Source organism: Lissotriton vulgaris, chromosome 7 (assembly GCF_964263255.1).
Source record: "Lissotriton vulgaris chromosome 7, aLisVul1.2, whole genome shotgun sequence".
Taxonomy (NCBI): domain Eukaryota; kingdom Metazoa; phylum Chordata; class Amphibia; order Caudata; family Salamandridae; genus Lissotriton; species Lissotriton vulgaris.
Window position 1 is genome coordinate 794,501,353 of NC_141695.1, and position 24,691 is coordinate 794,526,043.

The following is a 24,691-nucleotide window of genomic DNA, read 5'->3' on the forward strand; positions in this document are numbered from 1 at the left end:
GCCAAAATACGACCATGTCGATCTCAAACTCAGGGCAAAGTCAAAACAATCGAGTAATGTTCGCAGCATCCGCCGGGTCGTATTAGCCGTAGGCTCAGGAGAAGAGAAAACCACAAACACGTCCGTGGACGGATGCGCCGATAATGGCGGGCGTCTCTCCGGGACAACAGGTCCACTAGCACATTGTGTTCCAGGCGATAATTGCGAGGCTGCGACATGAAGGGAGTCTCGATTCGTAGGTACCGGGAATAGCGTAGACAAAACAGCCAGCTTAGGTGCACCAGGCAGGTCAGGGTCCTTGCACGATCGGGCAGTTTCGGTGACATCCGCGATCGTCTTCTGGAGGGTAAAGGCCATGAAGGATCGTAGCTCCCTAATGGCGGCCATCACGGTCCTCAAAGACAGCTCTTTATTACCCCGCACCGCCTCCACGCGGTCAGCTCCAGACATTTGAATTCGGAGCACCCGATTCTCCCGGGGACCGAAGTGCGGGTCGGGCAGGCGGGGATTGGAGGCGCACTTCCGATCAGTGACGGGGCCTCTCGGGCGGTGGCACCAACCCGGCGAGGGGGCCAGCCGCCGGGAAGGGGACCCCCGACCTCTCAGCCACCTTCAGGATACGTACACCTCCGCAGTGTGTACAGGACCGCAGGCACCTCACCAATATAGGGTTGGGAAACACTCCAGGTTAATCGTCCGGACCGCGTCTGGGGCACCCAGCCGCCGCTGTTGCACTGTAACCCGGCTGGGTCATTAATCGAGGTCCCGGCTTACACACGACTCTAGGCCAAGATCTTTCACACGACACAACTCCGCCAATCAGGGTGGGAAAGTTCTCGGGACCACACCGCCAGTGTCAGCAAAGATTACCCCGCACGGGGGTGAGGCGCGAAAGCAGGATATATTTCAGGATCTTCAAGCGACAGGCGGAGGTCGACGGAGCCGAGAGCTTATGCGGCCATCTTCGTTCGTCGCTAGGCTCCTCCCCCCCTTAGTGATTCTTGATAGTATACAGAAGTTTGCTAGTGTGACATTCCCCGATTCTTCTCACTGCAATCCAGAATTCCTGGCAACAACCTCCATCCCTCTCATCCTCCTGCTGCCACTGTGCTGTATTAGGAATTTAGGGCCATAAGTATCAATCCTTTTTCCTGTTCGCAAACGGGCCAATTCTCAGAATCAGCCCGTTTGCGAATGGGAAAAAGCCTTTTGGGATGTATCATCCCAAAAGGCCATCGCAAAATAGAGAATCGCCAAATTTGTGATTCTCTGTTTTGCGAATGCGATTCCTTAAATGCAATTCTAGAAGCACCAGAAATTTGCTATTTGACCTTAAGGAATCACAAATTACCACCAACTTCAAGTTGGTGGTAATTTGCGATTTTCTAGAAAAAAACACTTTTTTGCTTTTTTCAAAGTGCCATTTGCCGCACATACATGCCCTTTGAGCATGTATGTGCAAAAAATGTGCACACATGCATATTTCAGGGGTGCTACAGGGTGTCCTTTTGGCACCCTTCCAACCTTGAAATTTCATTCTCAATTTTCGGTTCTCTAATTGGTAATCGCAAATTGCGAATGTCATCCCATTAATTCCTATGGACCTCCTAGCCCATAGGAATGAATGGGAAGGTATTACTTATTTGCGAATCTCAATTTGCGAGTCACAATAAGGAATATGTAGGATTCGCAAAACTTTTAGCAAATCCTACATACATTGCATTTTGCGATTCTCTAATTGCGATTCAATAAAAATCGCAATTAGAGAATCGCACAATTCTTTTATTGATACATATGGCCCCAAGACTCCCGATGAGGCCTCAAAGTGCTGAGATTTTATCTGCTCCTGTGTTCCCTTTTCAGAGTTGTTTGGTTGGAAGGATGTACGTTAGTTGAGGTGCATGATTTTCAAAGACATAATTCAAAGGGGGTGCATCTTATATCTTACGCACATGCGTGGTATGTTAGAAAATAACACAGCAGGCATGACAACATGCAATTTTATTGTTGAGTGAAATGGCCGAGGATAAATAATGGTGTTGCATCGGTTAAACAATATTGATGACTGGCTGGGAAACAGTGTGCCGAAATTGAGCGTAGACAAAATAAAAGTTTGTCCTTTGGGTCAAAAGCACATACTTACCTCTGCCTGTAACTATATTGGGAGTTCCCATCAAATCTATGGAAAGTGTTAAAACCCTGAGTTTTGATGGGACTCGCCCTGAGTCTGATCCTCAGATAGACAAGGTGGCCGCAGACGGGTGGTTTACACTCTCAATGTTCTACTTGAAAATAAACAAACTCTAGGAATCATGCTTAGTTGTGGAAATGCAGTTTGTGGAGGTCTCGCCAAGTCTCAAGGCAGCAGGACCACAAAGAGAGACAAGACAGGAGTAGAAACCCCCTGCAATAGAAGTTGGTAGGTACCCTGCTTTTAGCACAAGATGCTCTCAATGTGCAAGGAACGGAAATGATGCCATAACATATGGAAGACTCAGATGTCCCTGCACTTCCTGAAGCACCAGGAAGTCTGGGAACAAACTCCAGCAACATCCATGAAACCAGCAGCAAGCAGCCGCACAGCCACTCTGCGATGGAGAACTCTTCAAAGACTCAGCAATACCACAGCACAGTTCCAGAAGCACTAGAGACAAGCCCCAGCAGAAGACACTGAAAACCAAGATGATCGAAGTATGGTGCCATGACAATGATGGCGCAAGGCCTGGTAAGTCTGAATAATACTGAAACAATTAGAGAGAAATATGGGCAGTTTTGTCAGGAAATCCGAATTAATCGCAGTCCTGTGAGAACTAATCAAAGAGTTTGTTAGATACCGTGAAGTTTAAATGAATTGCCAAGGCCCTGTGTTTATAACAATCATGTCCAACACATTATGTATAAATATATTTCACATATGTCATGATTATATATTATCAGCAAATTTGCAGTCTAGTCTTTCACCATGAAAGGACAGTGTAAATGTGAATCACACCTATGAGGGATAGAAATATGCAGACGGCACATGTGTGGTGTTCACAATCAGCCTATAAAGGGAAGACCATGATGGTAATGTGATAGTTCGTTATCAGAACTGTCTACTGTTCAGGGCTACTGAGTACAGCAGTACTGTTTGCCTGCAGCCCTATCATGGGGCCAGACGAGGTCTGGGCATGGGCCTTTGTCAAACAGCCTTTTGTAGCCCTTGGCCCGGGGGCTCTCCTGGATTCCTTCTTCTATTGGTGTTCCTGACCGTGTGTCCATGCCTTGCATTAAGACCCTAGAGTCCACTTGCTCGTGTATTCATCGGGACGTGGCTGTAGGTTCTTCTCTGTGCGTGGGGTGTACTGTGCAAACCATTAGTGGATCTTCAAGTTGGTTAAAAGTAGACACTGAGAGTTATCTTGTCAATTCATTCAACACCAGGACTCCAAAGTCAAGTGCGCCATATTAGTTTCTAGGCAAATCTACGTGGTTAGGATTTCGTGTATGGACTGTCCCTCTCTTGGTCCCAAAACTGATACTTAGCACAGCTGTGGTGGCATTCAAGTGTTTCATGTGTTAATGCAGCACATTATCGCATGAGACTCCTGGATAGCCCACTGTAGCATTACCACGTGAGACACCAAAATGTGACCAGAGACCAATTCCCAGACTGCCTGGAGGTAAAACACAGCTTTGCTTTTACTTTCCCAGACGCCACCTGAACTGTGTTACCTCACTACTTGTAATACCATAACTTCCTCAGATGTTGAACGAGATACCAACACTTACAGTGCCACATAGTACTGAAAAAGCACTTGGATTGGCTTGGCTTAGGCGAAATACATATTTGCTGTACTTCCAAGAACTGCTAACCTGTTAACCGACTGCGGATTTATAATAATACACTACTAAGAAAACATTGAACTTTCCAATGTTGCATAGAAGAAAACAATATCATCTTCTTCTTAACAAATGTCAATGAGTCTCAGAATGTGGCCTAATGTGCATGCACACCTTTAATTTATGAGTAAACAAGCTGTAAATTCACGTGCAAGGGTAATTAGACAACTAGGACGAGGTTCCTACGCAAAATAAACCCCTAAAATCCATAAGCTAGCAATTAAAATATTATATCTGCAAGGTATATTCATCAAAGAACATCCACTGTCTGAAGTACAAACTACATGTTGTACATGTTGTATTGCTTCTGCAGTCTAACAAAAGGATTACTTGAGCACTACCACCAGTGGGAACACAAATGGAACAATCCACAAAATGCCACAGCCTTAATTGACAGCCCATACAAACAATGGCGAGCCATGAAAAATCCATAAAAGTCAATGGCTTGAATGGGCTGATCTAAATTCCACCCTCTCTGTAAACCTTCGCACGTGTACTTTTTTAAAGTATTAGTAACATGAGGTCACCCAGGCAGCTAAAGCAAGACCAAACTTGTGAATGTCCTCGCATGCACCACAGGATGTGCTGGACCTCCAGGGCTGCAGTCCCAGCCCAGCCAGTCCATCCTCTTAAACTTAAAGTTCAATGTAAATTCAATTTTCTGTGAGAGAATGGTGTTAACCAAAATATACTGCATTTATACAGATAACCGCGTAGAGAATAGTGGCAAATTCACTTATTTGGTTCAATATAACTGCACCAGGTCCAATAATACTGCACAACGCCACAAACCAAAAGGCTCAATACCATCAGGAAAACTCTGCCAGCAACTCAAGAAAAAAATAAGCAAAGTCATGTTAAAATGTTGTTTTCATATGTTACACTTATTATTCTTTTAGGAAATAAATACAGCAGAAGGTAAAGTCCAGGAGCAATTTTAATTTGGCTGTGGGTTTGTACTTTCAAGTGTTTTACTCCACCTGTGTCGAATCCTAGATATAGATATAATGACAGACAGGGGATGTATGACGTTACAACGCATACTATTACAACTACCTACCGTTACAACGCGACCATTACAACGCATACCATTACAACGCATAGCGCTTTGAGGTGCTGGATAGTGGTAAGTATAATTTACTGTTCTAACTCCAGTCCCCGTGGACCCTAGGGAAGGTGTTGGATAGTAAATTATACTTATTCCCTATCCTAGAGCGCCCCCCAGCGCAATGCGTTGTAATGGTATGCGTTGTAAAAGTTGCGTTGTAATGGTAGTGCGGAGTAAAAGATGCGTTGTAACGGGTGTATACCCAGACAGGCAAAGTGTCATTCTAAGGAAACTGAACATCCTTACCTGAGTGTCCAGATAATGGGAGAAGTCTGTGTTGGGAACCTCATTGACTAGGACCTTCTTGGGTGGTGTGAGCACACCGTACACCATCACGTCCTGAAGCTTTAGGGTGTCCACCTGGCTACACTCATGGGCCAGCACATTCTGCAGCATATTCTGAAGGAAAAAAACAATCAATCAGAGTGGAGAACTCCACACCAACATCTGTTGAAGCAAAGAAGAAAGCCTCTGTGAGTCTAATGGTGGAGCAAGTCATGCTGGTCTTTTAAGTACGACTTGCCTAATAATGCTCTGTGGATAGGACATTCCATGGGGAGGTGCTTTATAAAGATGAAACTACCTTTTGTGTTCCTTCCATAATAAAGGGACGATATCCTTGCCTTGATGCAGGGGAGTAATGCTACAGTGCTGTCTCCTTTATTGACATTCCGTGGTGAGACTTGCCTACTACCACCCTGTGGATAGGATGTCTCTAGGAGAGGTGGTTTTTGATGATGAAACCCAACCTTTTGTACTTCCCAACAAAACTAGAAGAGGAACTCCTCACCTTGATGCAGAGTATGCTACCAACTCTACTGTCCTCCGCTGGATGAATTGACCAGCTGCAGACGTCTTGCCCATTCTTCACCCACCTCTCATCCTACCTCTCCAATACAAGACTTACATTTTCTGCGAGGAACTTGATGTGGCTATAGTCTCCCTTCTCGAAAGTCATCAGGCTGTCGCCGTCATCCCAGAAAAGCTCTCCTTGGGCAGTGCCGTTGGTAGACAATGCCACACAGAGCTGGATCCCGTTTTTCCGAGACTCCACCGTTGTCAAGGCGGGCACCTATGAAAGATGGCAAGCATGACTGCGAGCAGATAAAAGGTCATGATCAGAGAGGAAATGCCTCAATCACATGGAAAATGCTCAGAACAGGTAGAGAACATCGTCCTTGGGTGCCTTTAAGGGATTCATATTAAAATTCTGCAGGAAAAAAATGTGTAGGAAATAATGCAAAACTCTACTGTAAATTCCGAGCAGCTGTGATCTTTAGTAATTTTCTGCGCTTGTGTAGATTAGCAGCGTACTTCCTGGAGCGTATTATGCTAGCAGGTCCAAGAATTCACCAGACCAAGCACGAGTAACTCTTGAATCCGTATTTAACAAATAGGAATCCAGTCAATGAAGCCACGGTGCTAAATAACAATCTGTAAGACTCTGCCTCTTCACCTGGAAGACCTCGCTCAAGAGCCTCCTGGCCTAGATACATCTGTTAGCTTACAACTAGTCGCCAGGAGTTAAAAGAACGTTTTCATGACCATCATTTGGGGTCTAGAAGCAGAGTATAAAAAATGTAAATATTCCACTTCATTAGAGCAGGAACTTAAAAATAACATGATTTAGCTCACCCTCATTCTGTTTCTCTGCACACAACATAGTAAAACATAATTAGAGATTATTGTACTGTTTGGTATTGTATTTTAAATACATTTATAAAGCACTTACATGACAAAGCACTGAAGATCTTTATCCAGACCACCACGTTAGTGGTAAATGTATTGGTTTTTGTTAAAGGAGATTATGTGTAAATTATAATCTAGCTGCTGCCATCTTGAAAGCTAGGAGGCCATTTCAGTGCAGAGCCTGACGGAAAGGGAGTAACAAAACCTCTCCGCCAAAAGCAACTGAGTGCCTTGTCCCCTTTAACAATCCTGCGCTGTCGCTAATACACTGCATCGCGTGGAGCCTGCTGGACTTCGGAAGTTACCCGGTGCATGGTGTTGGACTCTGTCCAGGGAAAGTAACACATGGCATAAGGCAGGAGGCCTGAGGACTTTGGCAGTCATACAGTGCAGGTTTTGGGGAAGCCTATGATAGTTCTGTTTACATCAGGCAGGCAATAGTTCTCTCTTGGTACTGAGGAAGATGCTCCACCAAGAGCTGGGGATGGTTGTGAATAGCCCACTGCCACATATGTATACCCTAGTGAAAGTGTCCCTCCCTGCATGTATTACGCGGCCACCATCCTGTCAGTTTCTATGAGGACTGTTTTGTCTCGAATGAGTTGGAAGAAAGGTGTGAGGGCTCGACGGATGGTCAAGAGCTCCAAGCAGTTGGTACAGCATACCTGATATATGGAATCCAGGTACCTTGAACAGTCATGTGGTTGGAGTCAGCTCCCCACCCCACAAGTGAGGCATCAGTAGTAATTGCACCATCAGAAGTGGGTCAAAGAAAAGTCTCACAAGCAACAGGTTGTTGCTATCCAGCACAGGACAGTGCACTGAGCTCTGGCCTTCACCACCTCTAGATCGTCCCACTGACCTCTACTTGTGACCACTGCCTCATAAGACACACCGGACATCATAAACAAAGTTATGGATGAAATGCTTGAATTAATCTCAGCCACTCTCAAGTGCTCGGGAAACATCCCAATCCATGGTTGCATATGGCTAAGTCCAGACTGACGTGGTATGGTGTGCAAAATAATGATGGACTGGGATGCAGCCCTCAGGTGATACCAGTGGCTGAGATTGATCAAGCATTGCGTACATCAAGTTTTTGTATACTTCAGTGCAATGCCCTAAGTGGGTGGGTATGCCCATATGCGGGTCCCATGCACACAGTGCCACTGGAATCAAGCTAGAACAGACTGATGAGCCTTAATAAGGGTGAAACTGCTATTTGGTTGCTTATGTTCTGATATAGGGAGGAACTGGTCTGGCAGTTTGGGCTGGAATGTTCCTATTGGAGCAGGGTCTAGACTGATTTGCATATAGAAGGATAACTCAGGTAACATGTCGTGTCAAACAACAGTGGGCTGGAATGTGGCCCTGTGTATTTACCAGTGGCTGGGTTTGATTCAAGCATTCCATCTATCAATTTTTATGTATACTTCAGTGCAATGCCCTAACTGAGAAGACTATGCTCAGACATGGGTTTTGTGCAAACGGTACCACTGGAGCAAGCAATACCCCACTTATCAACTTTTATTACGGTGAAACCAGTCTTCCAATGCTTGTCTTGCGGTTTAGGGAGAACCTGGCCTGGCAGTTAGAGCTGGACTGTTTCTATTTGAGCATGGTCAAGAATGATTTGCATATTCGCTACCGGTGTCCTTGCGAAACACCGCTAATCTGCTTGTTTTCAGGAAGGACTTGAAAACCTGGTTGTTTGCTGGATAATCTGTCCCCTCCTTTTTGGCCCTTGTTCTGTTATTGTTATGTTTTCTAGCTCTTTTACATGGTCTGGAGCTCAAAGCGCCGGGACACTCCTTCGGAGTAGCCGTTGCGCTATAAAAGTCCCATTTTAACATAACATAACATAACATATGGCTGGATCCAAACTGAGGTGGCATTGTGTGCAAAATAACAATGGAATGGAATGCAGCCCGAGTAATTAAAAGTGGATGAGATTGATTCAAGCATTCCATCCATCACTTTTTTGTATACTTAAATGCAATGTCTTAAGTGGAATTGGTATGCCCAGATGTGGGTCTCATGGGCAAAACCGGTCTTGGGCTGCTTGTATTCCAGTTCAGGGAGGACCGGGCCTGGTAGTTCAGGCTAAACTGTTTCTATTGGACCAGGGTTAAAACTGACTTGCACATGGCTGGGTAAAAACTGAGTTGGCGTTGTGTACAAAATGATGATGAAATGGGATGCGGCCCTGAGCAATTTCCAATGTCTGAAATTGATTCAACCATTCCGTCCATCACTTTTTTTATATATTTCATGAGGTTCTACTGCAGTGGGTGAATGTGCAGTCTGGCTTGTAGCACTATTATGTTACATGATGAACGCCCAAAATATAGAATCCAAAATATAGACTGGCCAGAATATCGACTCCAAAATATAGATGGGCCAGAATATCGAATCACCAAAATATAGCTAGTCAGAATATCGAAATTGGGGTAGGAAATATTGGTTTCCATAATATTGAATTTAAAATATCGATTTCCTTAATATCGTTTTTTTTTTTTTAGATTTATGAATGGTAGTGTATGTGTTAAAATTATGTATTATTTTTGTAATGTATGTTTAATTTTTTTTAAATAATGAATGTTATGTAATTTAATTTTTGCATAATTTAATTCCGTAGCCGGTTGTGGGTTTATAGGGGAATAGGGTGGGAAGTAATTTAATTATAGTAAATTAAATATTAATTTTTATTTATATGTATTGATAAATAATTGTTTGATAATTAAGAATTAATTGGTAATTCATTTTAATTGGTAATTATTCTTTATTAATTGGCAATTCATTTTTAATAATTGACTAATTGATAATTACTTTAATTGTATAATTTATTATTTGGAGCGGGTTGTGGGTTTATATGGGAATAGGGTAGGAAGTAATTTAATTGTAATGAAGAATTTTTTTTTTATTTCTATGTATTGATAATTAATTGTTTGATAATTAATTCATAATTGGTAAATAGTTTTTATTAATTGGTAAATAATTTTTATTAATTGGTAAATAATTGTTAATTGGCAATTAATTATTTTTTATTAATTGATAGATATGTTAATTGTATTATTTATTATTTGGAGCCGGTTGTGGGTTTATAGGGGAATAGGGCGGGAAGTAATGTAATTGTAATAAAGTAAATATTTATTTTTATTTATATGTATTAATAATTAATTGATAATTATTCATTGGTAATTAATTTTTATTATTTGGTTAAAAAAAATAATTGGTAATTAATTTTTATTAATTGGTTATTCTTTTAAATAAATTTTTTATTGGTATTGATAATTAATTTGATCTTATTTTAATATTAAATCATTACTTTCCCTACTGTTGCACTCTCTGGAGTAGGAATAGTAATGTTTACCCCTATGCTATCCAACGCTTTCCCTACTGTTGCACTCACTGGAGTCGGAATAGTAATTTTTACCCCTACGCTATCCAACGCTTTCCCTACTGTTGCACTCACTGGAGTGGGAATAGTAATTGTTATCATCCCGCTATCCAACGCTTTCCCAACTGTTGCACGCACTGGAGTGGGAATAGTAATTTTTACCCTCCCACTATCCAACGCTTTCCCTACTGTTGCACTCACTGGAGTGGGAATAGTAATTTTTACCCCTACGCTATCCAACGGTTTCCCAACTGTTGCACTCACTGGAGTGGGAATAGTAATTTTTACCCTCCTGCTATCCAAAGCTTTCCCTACTTTTGCACTCATTGGAGTGGGAATCGTAATGTTTAGCCCTACCCTATCCAACGCTTTCCTTACTGTTGCACTCACTGGAGTGGGAATAGTCATTTTTACCCTCCCGCTATCCAGCGCTTTCATTACTGTTGCACTCACTGGAGTGAGAATAGTAATTTTTACCCTTCTGCTATCCAATGCTTTCCATACTGTTACACTCTCTGGAGTGGGAATAGTAATTTTTACCCTCCTGCTATCCAAAGCTTTCCCTACTTTTGCACTCATTGGAGTGGGAATCGTAATTTTTAGCCCTACCCTATCCAACGCTTTCCTTACTGTTGCACTCACTGGAGTGGGAATAGTCATTTTTACCCTCCCGCTATCCAGCGCTTTCATTACTGTTGCACTCACTGGAGTGAGAATAGTAATTTTTACCCTTCTGCTATCCAATGCTTTCCATACTGTTACACTCTCTGGAGTAGATTAGTAATTTTTACCCTCTCACTATCCAACAATTTCTCTACTTTTTTTTACATGTCATTTATTAATTTTACATTTTCAGCTTTTGTACATTATTTTAAGTATTTTTTATTTAATTGTTTTTAATATTTAATTACTTTTATATTATTTTTAATACATTTAAAAAAATCGATATTTTAGTTAACTATATTTTAACTATCTATATTTTGGATTCAATATTTTAGTACTTGCCTGTTTGTAGATAGGGATTCTATATTCTGTACTTCGATATTTTGGAGTCGATATTTTGGGCATTCTATATTATGTCCTTCGATATTTAGTCACTGAGCTATGGTACATCCCATAATCATCCCCAAAAATCACAGCCGTTGAGTGTGTGCTAGGCATTGCTTTTTAGTGGTTCAACTTGGTCGCCCAATCGTCTAGGAACAGCAAGACAGGAATGGCGTTTCTCAGCACATACACCGCCACCACCGCCATACCCTGTGTGATGACCCTCAGAACTGTAGTGACTCTGAGGGGCAGAATTTTCAATAGGTAGTCCTGTCTACAAACCACTAAGTACTGGTGATGTGCTGGATATACAGCAATGTGAGAGAAGGCTTATTTTAAATTGAGCTGCCATGAAGTGTCTTGTCGGAACAGCAGGACAACATCCCGCAGGGTTGTTTTATGAAAATGCTCCACCAGGATGTAGTGGTTTAATGGCCAGAGGTTGAGGCTCATTAGTAGAGACTAGTTCTTCTTAGGGATTAAGAGGAAGAAGGAGCCTACTATTTCACTGTGCTGGTGTGTGTGCCAAATATCAATGCTACCTATTCTTCCACCTCATACCTCTTTCTTCCTACAGTTCCTCTCTCTTTATCTTACTCTTCCAGGTAAATTTAAATCCTACTTTCTACTCCAAATTCATTATTAGGTTTTGCCTGCAAGTGCGCACGTAGTGCGCATGCGCAAAAAAAACCTTATGAGTATAATGTGGGATCGATGACCCGCCCCCGGCTCCCATTGGCTAGCTCCATAAATGGAGGCTAGCCATTGGAAGCCGGATCTGTCCGTCAAGGCCGGACCAGATTCGGGGGCGCTCCCACGATTTCTTCCCTCTGCATCGTCATCGCGGCCGTGGGCGGGGTTTATTTTTTCGGACGTCGAGGTTTCATTTCGTCATTCCGTGGCCGACCGCTGCCGGAGGAAGGCCAGGTGAGTGCCTTTCTTGCCGTTCCCTCCCCCCTCCCGCTGTCCGTGTGCCTGCCCGCCTCCCTCCCGCTGTCCGGCGCAATATGCTGCTAATGCTCGTTACACTTGTCCCCAAGTCTCCGCTGCACATGATTATTTTTTTTATCACGGCATTCCCTTGCAGCTCCGCTTCCCGCTCGCTGCGTTAGGCTGACTGACGGACATTGAGTGATTAAGCAACTACAAAGTCATACATTTGGCAGTGTTTTTGCAGAGCTAGTTTCCTGCTCTCGGCCATTGCAAAATAGCATTTTTGGAAATATGTCTGTGGGGATAAAGCGAGCAAAACATACGCTCCCTTCATGTAACTAAGCAAACATAGTGCTGATGGTGCTAGCCCTTAAATATATTCACGAGCTACCCGAGTCATCCTCACTGGGCTTCTGTGATCAAGGCAGATTCAAGAAGAACAGGTGATGACAATGAATGATTTGAGGGCACATGGGTGCTTCCTGTGATCTTTTCATGGTTCAGATACAATCGGGCTACGTGTACTAAAGCTTCATGTTTTACAGAGCGCCGAAGACTGTAGCCGCTTCTATGTGCTGTAAATAACAATTGCTGCTATTACTCAATTTACTGATACTCAATTTTATCAACCACAGAAGGATTAGAGGCTGAGTTGATTCTGGTGGAATACAGACTCGTGATATGTCGGTCACACCATATAGCAGAAGCATGCACTTAACTCACTGAGCTAACTTGCTGGCTGGTAAACCAAGTGTCAATCTTTTTCACGCCCAGGTTGCAGAAGGAGTCGGTGGACATCTCACCACGCCTCTTTGAATGCTCCAATCAGACTGGGACATTCGTTGCCACGGAAATAACAGATTGCAATCAGGATGATTGTACCTTTCAGTCTTCTGCTGTGTCAACAGCACCAGCCCCCTGTGCCTGCACAGATGTTCGAAACCACTGAGGCCCACGTGTCAGCAGACCACCCCCACTCCTCTTCTGGGTGAGTGTGAGCAACTACTAGTGCTCTGTAGGGGGTGTCCGCAGCCCCCTAGTCCGGTCATGTGGGAGCGTCCAGCCCCTCAGTCCAAGGTGGCAGAGCGCGCGCAGTCTTCTCCGCAGGAGGATGACCTTCAGTCCCTTGTCTGGGTGGCCCCTCCGTCTCCCCCCGCCCGGTGCTTCTTCCTTGCTCTGCCCAGGGCAGCTCTCCTGGGCTCCCGCTGTGTCAGCTCGCAGGGCTGCCCGGACCTCCACAGCTCCTCTTACTGGTGTACACACAGAGCACGGGCAGAGGGAGGATTTGTTATTTACAATACCAACAGCTCTAACTTTGGCAAAGGCGAAACCGTTGCATTGTAAATGCTTGTTATAACTACTTTCACCTTTGGCATTTTTCTTTCTCTTCCTCCTTCTTTCTTCCTTTCTCACCCTTGCTCAGAGTCTAAGGCCCCCATTAGGATGGCGGGCGGACTTTGCCCGGCTGCCATCCCATCGTGGAAAGGGACCGCCCGCCATAAGGGCGGGTGTTCCTGTATTTTTAACATTGCGGCGGGCGGTGCTGAATGCACCGCCCGCCGCAATGTTAAAAATACATGTTGTGCATTTCAAAGCACAACGTGACAGGCACCGTGTGGTGCCTGCCACGTTGTCCTTTGAAATGCAGGGGGGTACCATAGGTACCCCTCATGTGCACCCCCCCCCGGAGTCCTTGGGGGCTCGTAACGGGCCCCCAAAATAGACTCTGCATGCCTTTCTGTGGCGGCATTGCTGCCACGAAAAAGGCATTGGTAAATACCCATCCAAATATGGCTGGCGGTGTCTGATAGACACTGCCACCATATAAACCCTTTTCTGCCCCGGTCGCAAGGCGCCGGGGCGGAAAAGCGACGGACGGTGTTTCCGTCTGTAGCGGACCCCCCAGCCATGCTAATATGGCGGGGTCATTCTGGCACGGATGGCGGCCAGATCGACCCCGCCAGGCCGTTGGTGGCTACTGCCGGCCTGGCGGGGGCGATCCCCTAATGGGGGCCTAAGTCTGAGGATGTAAAATAGGAGAGAATGGACCACTTGTAACTACGTAGCCAGGGTTTCTTATGGTGCTGGTTTAAAAACGAACAGCCATGGACTAAATGATGATGTACCTTGACACCAACTGTATTGATCAGATCTGTGCATTGATGAAGACTGCAAAATAGGAATCCAGACATCAAATAATTAAGAATTAAGACCCTTGCTGAGTCCTCATTTGGACATTTGAAACTGACACTCATCCCTGCTCTATAAGAACATATGAATGGCTGAGTGATACCGTAAGAGCCAAATTTGAAAACCTTGAGAATTAACTGGGGATAGAGACATCTAAAAAAAATATTGAGATCCTCTCTTTTTATCACTAAGCTGCTATTCACTGGTGCATTGAATCTACTTGCCAAGATCGTGTTACACAAAGAGGACTAATAGTCAAAACACAACAGTATCTCTCTAGTTAACATTACAATGTTTTTCACTTCAATGTTAATTTACAGAGGTATACAAAATACATTCAACACTGCCATGAGAATTGAACTCGCTTCTTCGCAAAATAGACCACCACTTCCATGAAAATAATCAGGACCACTGGTCCCTTCAATTTCTTTGCCACTATTATAATCCAAGTGCACCCACACAGTATCAAATGAAAGCACATATTAATAAATTGCACTTTTCACCATTACACATTTTTTAAGAATATCCTTATATTTTTATTTTTATTGTAAACATAACACCGACATGAGCATTGCACTCGCTATCTCGAAATAACAATACTTCTTCCGTAACAAGAACCGGATCACATAGTCTGTCATCTATCTTCGTTATATTGAAGGTAGAAAACGGACATTCCCATAACCACTGCATACTTCCGGGGGCAGAGTAAGCACAAGAAGGGAATTCCTACATGCCAGTAATGAGAGAGGAACAAGGGGAACCTCCAACCACCACTAGAAGTAAGACCGCTTTAACAATATGTTTTTTTTACTACAGAATACCAAGATACTTTATCCGGTTCCACAAGGAAGTTTAGAACTTCACAAACTAAGGTAACAAAATGCACAATGTTTGCTTGGTGACACTCTTTTAAACAGAATGCACAAGCGCTATATAAACTAATGGCGCGAGACTAGCAATATCACAATCGTGCTATTTTTACCTCGCCTGATTAAACCATATCGCCTTTGATACTTAAATCCCCTCATACTAAATGCACAGTGAGATGCCTTTAAAATAGAATGCACGTACAAACGTTAACCGAAAGAATGGCGGGAACCTAGAAACATCACATTCCCGCTATTGTAAATTGCCTCATTGAATCAACCTGTTACTAAAGATTTGTCTTGTTGCACGAAATAAGCTACAATCGGATCTTGCTAATAATCTGTAGTTTTCAGTATAAATTAGCAAAGCCAATCTCTAGCCACATTTGAGTGCAAGTTGCAAATTCTACACAGAAGTCCAGCATAATATAGCTGAAGCTTAACAGTGGGGTAAAAGCTATGTAGAAAATTGACATGGTGTTGCTCTATATATTTATTTTGTTCTTGTTTTCTCTTTTTTTTATTTCTGGCTATGGTACTATTGACCTCAGTCTACTTACAGTGGAATACAGAACCTCATCTAGTTGCAGAACAAATTGTGTAAGTGTATGTTTTTAATTGGTCCTGAAGAAAGCCCCATAGACCTGGCTGGGCATAGTGGGGCTGAAACATGTCGACCTCAGTTTTAAATGTTATGCAGAGGATTCTTTAACAAGATCCATAACTACACACCAGAATTTTTATTTTCTTGAATCACCTCTTTTTTCAATATAAATATCTTAAAGATGATTCAAAGAATTTTAACTCACTATTTTTGAGCACTAGATATTTTCTCTGGACACTACTACGAAGCCAGAGGTTACCTCCGGGTGGAGGTTCGCATACAAGAAAACAAAAACCCTATGATGATGCACTAACGCAACATAAATAGCGGAGAATCAAGATATACCGCCATACCATCTATGTGCGTTTATGAGGGGTTTTTATGAGGGTTAACCAGCACCATAAGAAACCCTGGCTACGTAGTTACAAGTGGTCCATTCTCCCCTAATTGTTTTTTTTTATCTAACCTTGGAAGCTGAATGGACTTTGACTTCTTCCTTGCTCCCTCCTTCTTTTGATTGAAACAATGTAAAATAGGACCCTTTCCCCAAAAGTGAGTGCTGGTCACCACCACCAGTAACCACCAGCACAAATAAATCCTTGCCCGTGTAAGTCCCACTCTAAAATAGTTTAGTCACATTAAATAACCACCTTTAAAACTCAAAAACTTAGGTGCAAGATTAAGTGTCATGGCATTCTGTTATAAGGGCAGTGAGATTATTTATTATTCATGAACATTGTTTACGGTTAATCGATTTTATATCTGTTCACAAAAGTATACAAAATATATTAATCATATTTAAAACAGAGTTTTTAAATTTCTGTTATCAACAATGTTGGTGCAAATTTATGCATATTAATTCACACAACTATTAGGAATAGTGGCATAACTTCCTTCCATCTCTACAACAAAACTTGCACTTAAGTTACAGGCAAAACTAAGCGCGTTAAGCAAAAGTGCAATAATATTTCATTTGTGTACACAATTAAATTGTCATTTCGATGGACCCCACTCCCATAAGTACATGCACTCTTTTAACCCCTTCGATGCTCATGACGAGCTCAGCTCGTCATGAGGTACACCTCTCGTACGCTCATGACGAGCTGAGCTCGTCATGATTACATTGTTTTCTGAGTTCTTCAGCACAGCAGGGGAATTGCTGCAGCAATGATGGTGTTAAAAAACACAAATTCAATGCTGTTAATGGCTTAAGTCCTCATTTTCTGATTTGGTCATATCAATGGTTGTAAGTGTGATATTGATTCTGCCAATAGTGTTTAACCCCTTAGCTGTGGCGGCTATTCCGCAGCAATGCTAAGGGGAAGGGGGGGCTGCGCGGCGCTCCCGTACTCGTGACGAAACCGCTCTGTCACGAGCCTCGGGTGGGCTGTGCTTGTGACGGAACAGTTCCGTCACGGCCCCGCCCGCTTAATAGAACACGCCGCACAGGTGCAAAATCAGCGCCGCGCAGGCGCGGCGAGCGGGCCGTGACGGGACCGTTCTGTCACCAGCACAGCCCACCCGGGGCTCGTGACGGAGCGGTTCCGTCACGAGCACGCAACGGGTTAACTTAATGGTGTAAACCTAATTCATTATGAGGCATTGAGGTACTACTGACATGATTTATCAGGTAATGCAAGGCTCTATCGTCTCGAGACTAACCTCAGATCTGCCACCAGGGCAGAGAGAATTATTTTAAAATTAAATATAGACAGTTCCTAGTCCCGTCACTGATCCTGCATGAAGCACAAGCATAAAGTGCCCATCTGAACACCTTTTGGAAATAACTTCTTGTGCATTTACAAACTAGTTGGTCTGGCTGCACCTTTTCAAGGCTAGTACTGTCCCATGTTGCCCTTAACTCAGATATTGGTGAAACGCAAGTGCCGCTGTCACTGTTTGTCCGTCTGTCAGAATGGTGGAGGACTTAACTCCCGCCAGCTTAGCGGACAGACGTCTGTCCTATTTAGAGATAACGGTCAGCCCATCGGTCATATTTGTACATTTAAAAGATATAAAAAGTTTGGTGGACAATTGTTGGTTCTGACAACCATCTACCACACTTTACAAAAAGTATATCTTTTTTTAAAAATCACTGTGGTATTGAAAAAGAAAAAACGAATGAGCTTCATCCATTCTGGGAGTTTGGAGGCCATTTTTTTCCTCTCTGCCGCTTTGTCCTGGCAGTGATGAACAGCAAAAAAACATCTTACTTTCCACTCTTTTTTTTTTTTAAGTTTGAGTTTATTAAAGAACAAAAGAGCAGAACAGAAAATGAAGAAACAGATAAAATAGTAAGCCATCAGGTTATTCAGTAATAAAGAAAATTATGGAATTATAAAGTATATATAAATAAATAAGAAATGCAATAAAAATTGTGTATATAGAGAAAACAACGCAAGCATAGCAATATTGAAAAAAATTGAAAAATTATGCAATATGTTCAAAACAACAATAAAGAACACTCAATAAGTGATATTGAGAAAAGGCAATGGGAGAATCAAGGTGGTTTCCGTACTTCAACAGATCTTGCATTCGAGGTAGTGACTGAGGGAGCAGATGAGGAAAAATAATTTACAAAAGGAAGCCAGAGGAGATCTCTTTTAATTGCCAGGGAAATGGGGGAAACATAATTAGTATCGAGTCGATGATGAAAACAAACCGCATTCCACCAAGCACGAAATGTAACGTTAGTAGCTTGTTTCCAATTAGAGGTAATAAGGTGAAAATCAATAGCTATCAAAAGATCAATGAGTATGTAGTGTTGATGGGACTGAGGGAAAGTAGGAGAGAGAGAACCTAGAAAAATGTGAGTAAGGGAAAAGGGGACTTGAAACTGAAAAATCTTTTGGATTTGGAGCCAAACCAGTTTCCAAACCTGGAATATGGGAGGACAATCAAATAACATATGTTTCAAATCTGCAGAGGGACAAGGGCATGACCAGCAAGTAGAGGGAATGTCTGAGAAGGCAGTTGAAAAAACTAATGGAGTAAACAGAATTCGATTATAAATTAAATAAAGGGTTTGGGTGGTATTGGCAGCTCTAGAGGTTTTATGGATTTTAGACCAAATCTTATCCCAAAAGGGAACCCGCCAATCTTGTGAAAGGTCTTTTTCCCAGGCTAGTTCAGTCTTAGTCTTGGATCAGTCTAGGAAGAGATGAAAAGATTTATAAAGAAATGATGCGGGGGGAGAGGAATCTAATGCAGAGTAAAAGATTGATAATTGGTAGGGATGTCATTAGAATGTGGTAGGGACTGAAGGTATTGAGTAAGAATGAGGAGCAGCAAATTATATTGCTAGCGAAAACTGGAAGGTAGAGAGAATGGAGACTGGAGCTCCGGAAAGAGGATGGTTGTGAGAGAGGAGTTGAGAAATCCATCGCAGGCCTTGGGAATGCCAAGTCTTCCAAAAAAAGGAGCGATTACGAAGCTGGAGTTGTTTATTATATCAAATAGGTTGAACATGTGCCGAAGAGAGAGAGGGATAAGAAGAGGACAAAAAATGGAGAAGGAGCTTACGAGAGTGAGAAATAATAGGATTACGGAGAAAAGTCAAAATAGATGCAAAAGATAGGATTTCACGGAAATCAAAGGGAGAAATAAAAGAGGATTCTATTTTCAGCCAAAGAGGAGGATAAAAAGGGAGATCAGTTGAGAGCCAACGAATGCCTGTTTCAGGGAAAAAGCACGATGGTAAGCTTTAAAATCAGGGAAACGGACTACAGCATGAGTTTTGTCCTTCCTTAAGGAAGCAAGAGCAACACGAGAACGTCTGCCGTTCCATAAAAATTTCAGTAAAATAGAATCAATCTTCTTAAAACAATAATCGGGAATATGAATAGGAATCATGGAAATGGTATATAGTATAAGAGGTGATAACATAATTTTTATTGAGCTTAGGCGCCCCACCAAGATAAAAAGAGACGGTTCCATCGGATAACAGCAGCATCCGATTTCTTAGATGTACAATCAAAATTTATTTTAAGAGTGTCAGACAAGAGATGGGGAAACCAAACGCCTAAGTATTTAATCTTGGATGGTTGCCACGAAAAACCAGAGTGGTCAAAGAGGAAGAGGTGCTTTTGACATAGAGGGTTTAGAGTCAGAATTTCACATTTGTCGGCGTTAAGAAGATAACCAGACACAGCGGAAAAGGAAGAGACTTGTTGAAGAAAAGAAGGAAGAGAAGAAAGCGGGTCTGAACTATAGAAAAGAATGTCATCAGCATAAACCGAAAGTTTAACTTGCTGGGAACCAAAATGGAAACCAGAAATGGTATTATCCTGTCGAATCTTGGTAAGGAAAGGTTCTAGAGCTAAAACAAATAATAGAGGAGACAATGGACAACCTTGTCGAACACCTCTTTGGAGAGCAAAATAATCTGAAACCGTACCGTTAACAAAGATCAACGCTTGAGGACCAGAATACAGTAAGGAGATAATAGAAATGAATTTGGGTGGGAATCCTGCCCAGTTAAGAGTCAGGAACATGAAATCCCAACTAATCCTGTCAAAAGCTTTCTCAGCGTCTAAAGAAATAGCAGCTAGAGGGAGGTCTAGAGATGAAGCCTTACTGAGAATGTCGAAAAAGACACGTGAGTTGTCGGAAGAGAGACGGCCCTTAACGAAACGGGATTGTTCAGGACGGATTAAATCAGGTAAAAGAGGGTCCACTCTAAGAGCCAAAATCTTGGCCAGAATTTTGTAATCGGTATTGACCAAGAAAATGGGTCGGTAGTTTTTACATAAAGAGTGATCCTTATCATCCTTAGGAATTAAACATATTAAAGCTTGCTGAAACGTGCCACTTGTTAGGCTCCTGCCCAACCCACACACTGCAGGAACGAGGCGTGTCCCAACCACTTCCCCGACTCACCGGTCACTCACTAGATGGTACAGATGAGTAAACCGGTGACCCAGAAAAGGGGGTGGAATATGAACAAAGGCACCAAACCTTCCACCCCTGTAGAGCGTAGTTCAAAATAACACCCTCCTCCTCGCTTCCGCACCTGCATAACCAGGGAGACAAAAAGATACACCTCACAATAACCTTTCAGTCCCCAATCCTACCTCTGTAACAATTGACCATATCCAGCAGTTCACCACACATGCACTTACCAGAAACGAATGCAGGGTTTGCTCCGAGGGGGTTTCTAGTCTGGGGTATATAAACTCCAAGATGACTTCTCTTGTATAAAACAGGACTAGTAATTCGGATGTTTGGTTTGGGCGTGTAGGGATTCACAGGGTAAAAAACATGCCAAAATAACGGGCATGAACAAAAAACCCCTGTGCCTCTAAAAGGAGTGTGAGGGGGAAAAGCTATGGAGCCGAGAATCGATCACGACTCGTCTCTCGGGAAAAGACCAAAAGGCAATACCCAGCCGGGATACTACTCAAACGTCAGATCCGCCCATAACGAGGCGGAACGGTTACCACAAGACGTGTTTACAACGCGAACGCCTAGCGTCCGTTAAACTTTTGTCTTGCAATGTCTTGTGTACAAAAGAAAAAAGACACCAAAAGGTGTCTGACAAACAGAAGCCCCTGGATGTCGTTGGCGAATCTCTAACAAGAGACGGGGGAAAAACAAAAACAAGGAAAGTACACTAACTAACTAACTACGAAGTACACAGGAAGGGGAGACTAGGGAACAGGAGGGAGGGAACAAGTAGGTAGCAACAGCGGGACTCAGGGCAAGGGAAAAGGGAGAAGTAAAAAGGCAATACTCCAACGATTCTCACGAGCCCGTGAGAATCTGCAACAGCCAACAAGCTTCACAGGAACCAAGATAGCGGGAACCCACGGGTTAGCAATAACAAGCAACGACACTATGGTAGGACTCCCTTTTATACTACTGGCGTGTCATGTGACGGCGAAGATATGGTCATCAAAAGAGGACTGGGGACCGAATCCTAACACCACTCGACAAACCCGCATCAAGAAAAGATTGAAATAAAAGTAAAAGTTTTGGTAAAAGAAGAGAAGCAAAATGGCTGTAGAATTCAATAGTGAATCCGTCAGGACCGGGGGCTTTTCCATGACATAACTTCGAGACGGCATGGGAGATTTCTGCAAGCGAGATATCAAGTTCCAGAGTCTCAAAATCCACATGGACAGAAGGAGGTGGAGAGATAGAGTGAAAATAGGAAAGAAGATCAGCTGAAGTAGGGATGGTTTCCGGAGTATAGAGGGTTTTGTAAAAATTGACAAATTCGTTAGAATATCTTTGTCTTTGAATAAAGAGTCACCAGTAGAAGTCTTGATTGATTCAATTTTTGTTCGTTCTTTCCGTATTTTCAAATAATTGGTGAGTAATTTCCCCATTTTATTCTGACCGCCATAATATTGTGAATTACATTTTAATAAAAGATTGGAGGCAGCGTCTGTGGTCAATTTATTGAATGAAATTTTGGCTTCAATGAGATCTTTGAGAGAGGATTGAGTATTAGAGGAAGGGTAAGCGAGTTCAAGATGTTTGATTTTAGTAAGAAGTTGAGCAGATTTAGCTTCCATGAGTTTTTCCTTCTGTGACACAAAATTGATGATAAAACCTCTAGAAGCTGCTTTGAAGGAATCCCACACCATAACATAGGAGGTATCGGGGGTATGATTAAGCAGAAAAAATTCTGTGCAAAAAGTAGTAAATTTTGTACAAAAAATGGGGTAGAGGAGTAAAGAATTATTGAATCTCCATCTGCCGGAGTGAGGGGAAAAGGGGATGAGGTCAATATCAACATGAACAGGAGCATGAACTGAAATTAAAATGGGACCAATGTCAGAGTGTATGGCATGTTGAGCTAAAGATTTCCTGAGAATAATATAGTCAATGGGGGATTGTGAATGATGGGAAGGAGAATAGAAACTGTATTCTTTAAGGTCGGGATAACATATTCTCCAGATATCTACAAATGCATTATGATGGACAGCATTGGTGAATTGGGAATGCATTCTAGATGGTGAAAAATTAACCTTGGAGTGTCTGTCAAGGATAGGGTCATAAATTTGATGGCAGTCACCACCTAAAATAATATATTCATCAGTAATTGTAGCCAACTTATCAGAAATGTAAGGCCAAAAGGGTTTGTCAACTCCAGTGGGAGCATAAACATTGAATATAACAAGAGGAATTTTATCTATAAGTAATTTAACAATTACCCAGCGACCATTAGCATTGCATTCATGAGAAACTGTAGAAACATTTAACTTTTTATCAAACAAAATCACAACTCCATTTTTCTTACCTGCAGCAGGAGAAAGAAATACATGTCCCACCCAACAGCGTTTGAGTTTCAAAGCCTCTGTCTCTGAGAGATGGGATTCTTGAAGGAGGTCAACATCAGTTTTAAGTCTGGCGAGATGGGATAACACCCGTTGCCTTTTAATCAGATTATTTAAACCTTTAACATTCCAAGTAGTAACCCGGAAGGTAAATCAAAGAAAAAATATAAAGCAGTAGTATGCTTACTTAGTACAGAAAAGAAAAAGTGTAAAGAACAATGCAAGAATAAAGAAAAAGAAGCCAGTGCGTAAAATGAAAGAAGAAAGAGGAAAGAAAAAAGAGAGGCAGAAGAAAAACAAAGATAAGGATAAAGAAGGGAAGGAAGAAGAATTATTGATGAAATAAATAAAGAATAGAAAGAGATAAAGAACAAGAAGACAGTACAGGTCCAAAACAGACGACTGAAAAACATACTTACGAGAACAAATGAAAAACGAGGATGACGGCGTCAAAAGACGACGGCGACGACAACGAGAGCGGACACCAGACCTCCGCCGTAAAAACTCAAAAAAAATCACTAAAACAATGTGACACATCAGAAAAGGAAGGGGGAGAGGACATCTGAAAAAAGGAGAGAAGAAATATAATATGAAAAGAGAAAACATGGAATCAGGACATTCCTGAACAAAGGAGAAATATAAAGGGCAAAAGAGAACGACAAGCAGAACAGGAACAACAAGATATGAGCAGGATCAACAAGACCAAACTGTTATAGGGTCCAATTAAACATTTCTGGAGGAGTCCATAACGTCTGCTCCATGATGACGAAGGAATTCTTGTAGAGCTACAGGATCTTCGAACGTGGTAGTCTTATCCTTGTAAGTAACTTTGAAAAGACACGGGTGAAGTAGACCATATCTAGCATTGAGAGCTCGCAACTGTGGATGCATGTCTAGAAATTTCTTCCGACGATGGGCAGTGGCTTTAGCAACATCTTTTCAATTGTAACAAGGGAACCCAATAGATACCTAGGGACCATGGGCAAACTATCTTTTTAAGAAAACAACGGTCCTTAGGATAAACACAATGAACCATGCAATGACAAATATAGACTAGAATCAGTACTATATCAAGTAATTTCAGTACCCAGCCGGGCCTGAAGGACTTTATTCAAGTATATACATGAATAAGGAAGACCACCAGAGGGGTTCAATACAATATCTGATAGGGTACAAGCCTGTACCTATCCAAAAGTCACTCAAAAGAGATTCAAGAGTGAAAGATAGAAAAATAGAAAAAGAAAAAGACAAGAAATATCAGGCAAGAAAGACGTGGGAGCCAACTGTCCCTTGCATTTACATCAATCATAAGCAAGTTCGGACAAACAATTACTGTAATAAGGTAAACAAAATGGAAAATATTACAGAATTGCTAAAAATGTCGACGGCGTTTCGATCCCTGGCTCCTAGTGAACTGGGATCATCATCAGGACTTTGTGTTAAGTTGCCTGTTTTGCTATTGAAGCGCCTGTTCAGATTAGGAAATAAGAGAAATAAACAGAAAAGAAAAAAAGAAAAATACTTAGTTAAAAGCGACACATCTGTCAGACAGTATAAACAGAATTCCACATGTTTTTCTTATTACAACATGTCATAGTGCCCACAAGCTGATTATGCACACTTGTTCTTACTCTCATTTCATAGTTTACCGTCCCAGTTTTTGTGGACTAGTGCACAGGCGGTACGTGT

At 42.3% G+C, this 24,691-nt stretch overlaps 1 protein-coding gene across 1 annotated transcript in view; it reads right to left on the reverse strand.

The window, feature by feature from the left end:
• The window catches only part of GAA (alpha glucosidase), a 446,470-nt gene that overhangs the window by 93,826 nt on the left and 327,953 nt on the right, over positions 1–24,691 (reverse strand). The window contains exons 18-19 of the mRNA XM_086931052.1: positions 5,898–6,062; positions 5,237–5,389 (exon numbers count right to left, since the gene is read on the reverse strand). Of these exons, the coding sequence (XP_086787178.1) occupies positions 5,237–5,389; positions 5,898–6,062 (318 nt within the window). The remainder of the gene's footprint in view (positions 1–5,236; positions 5,390–5,897; positions 6,063–24,691) is intronic.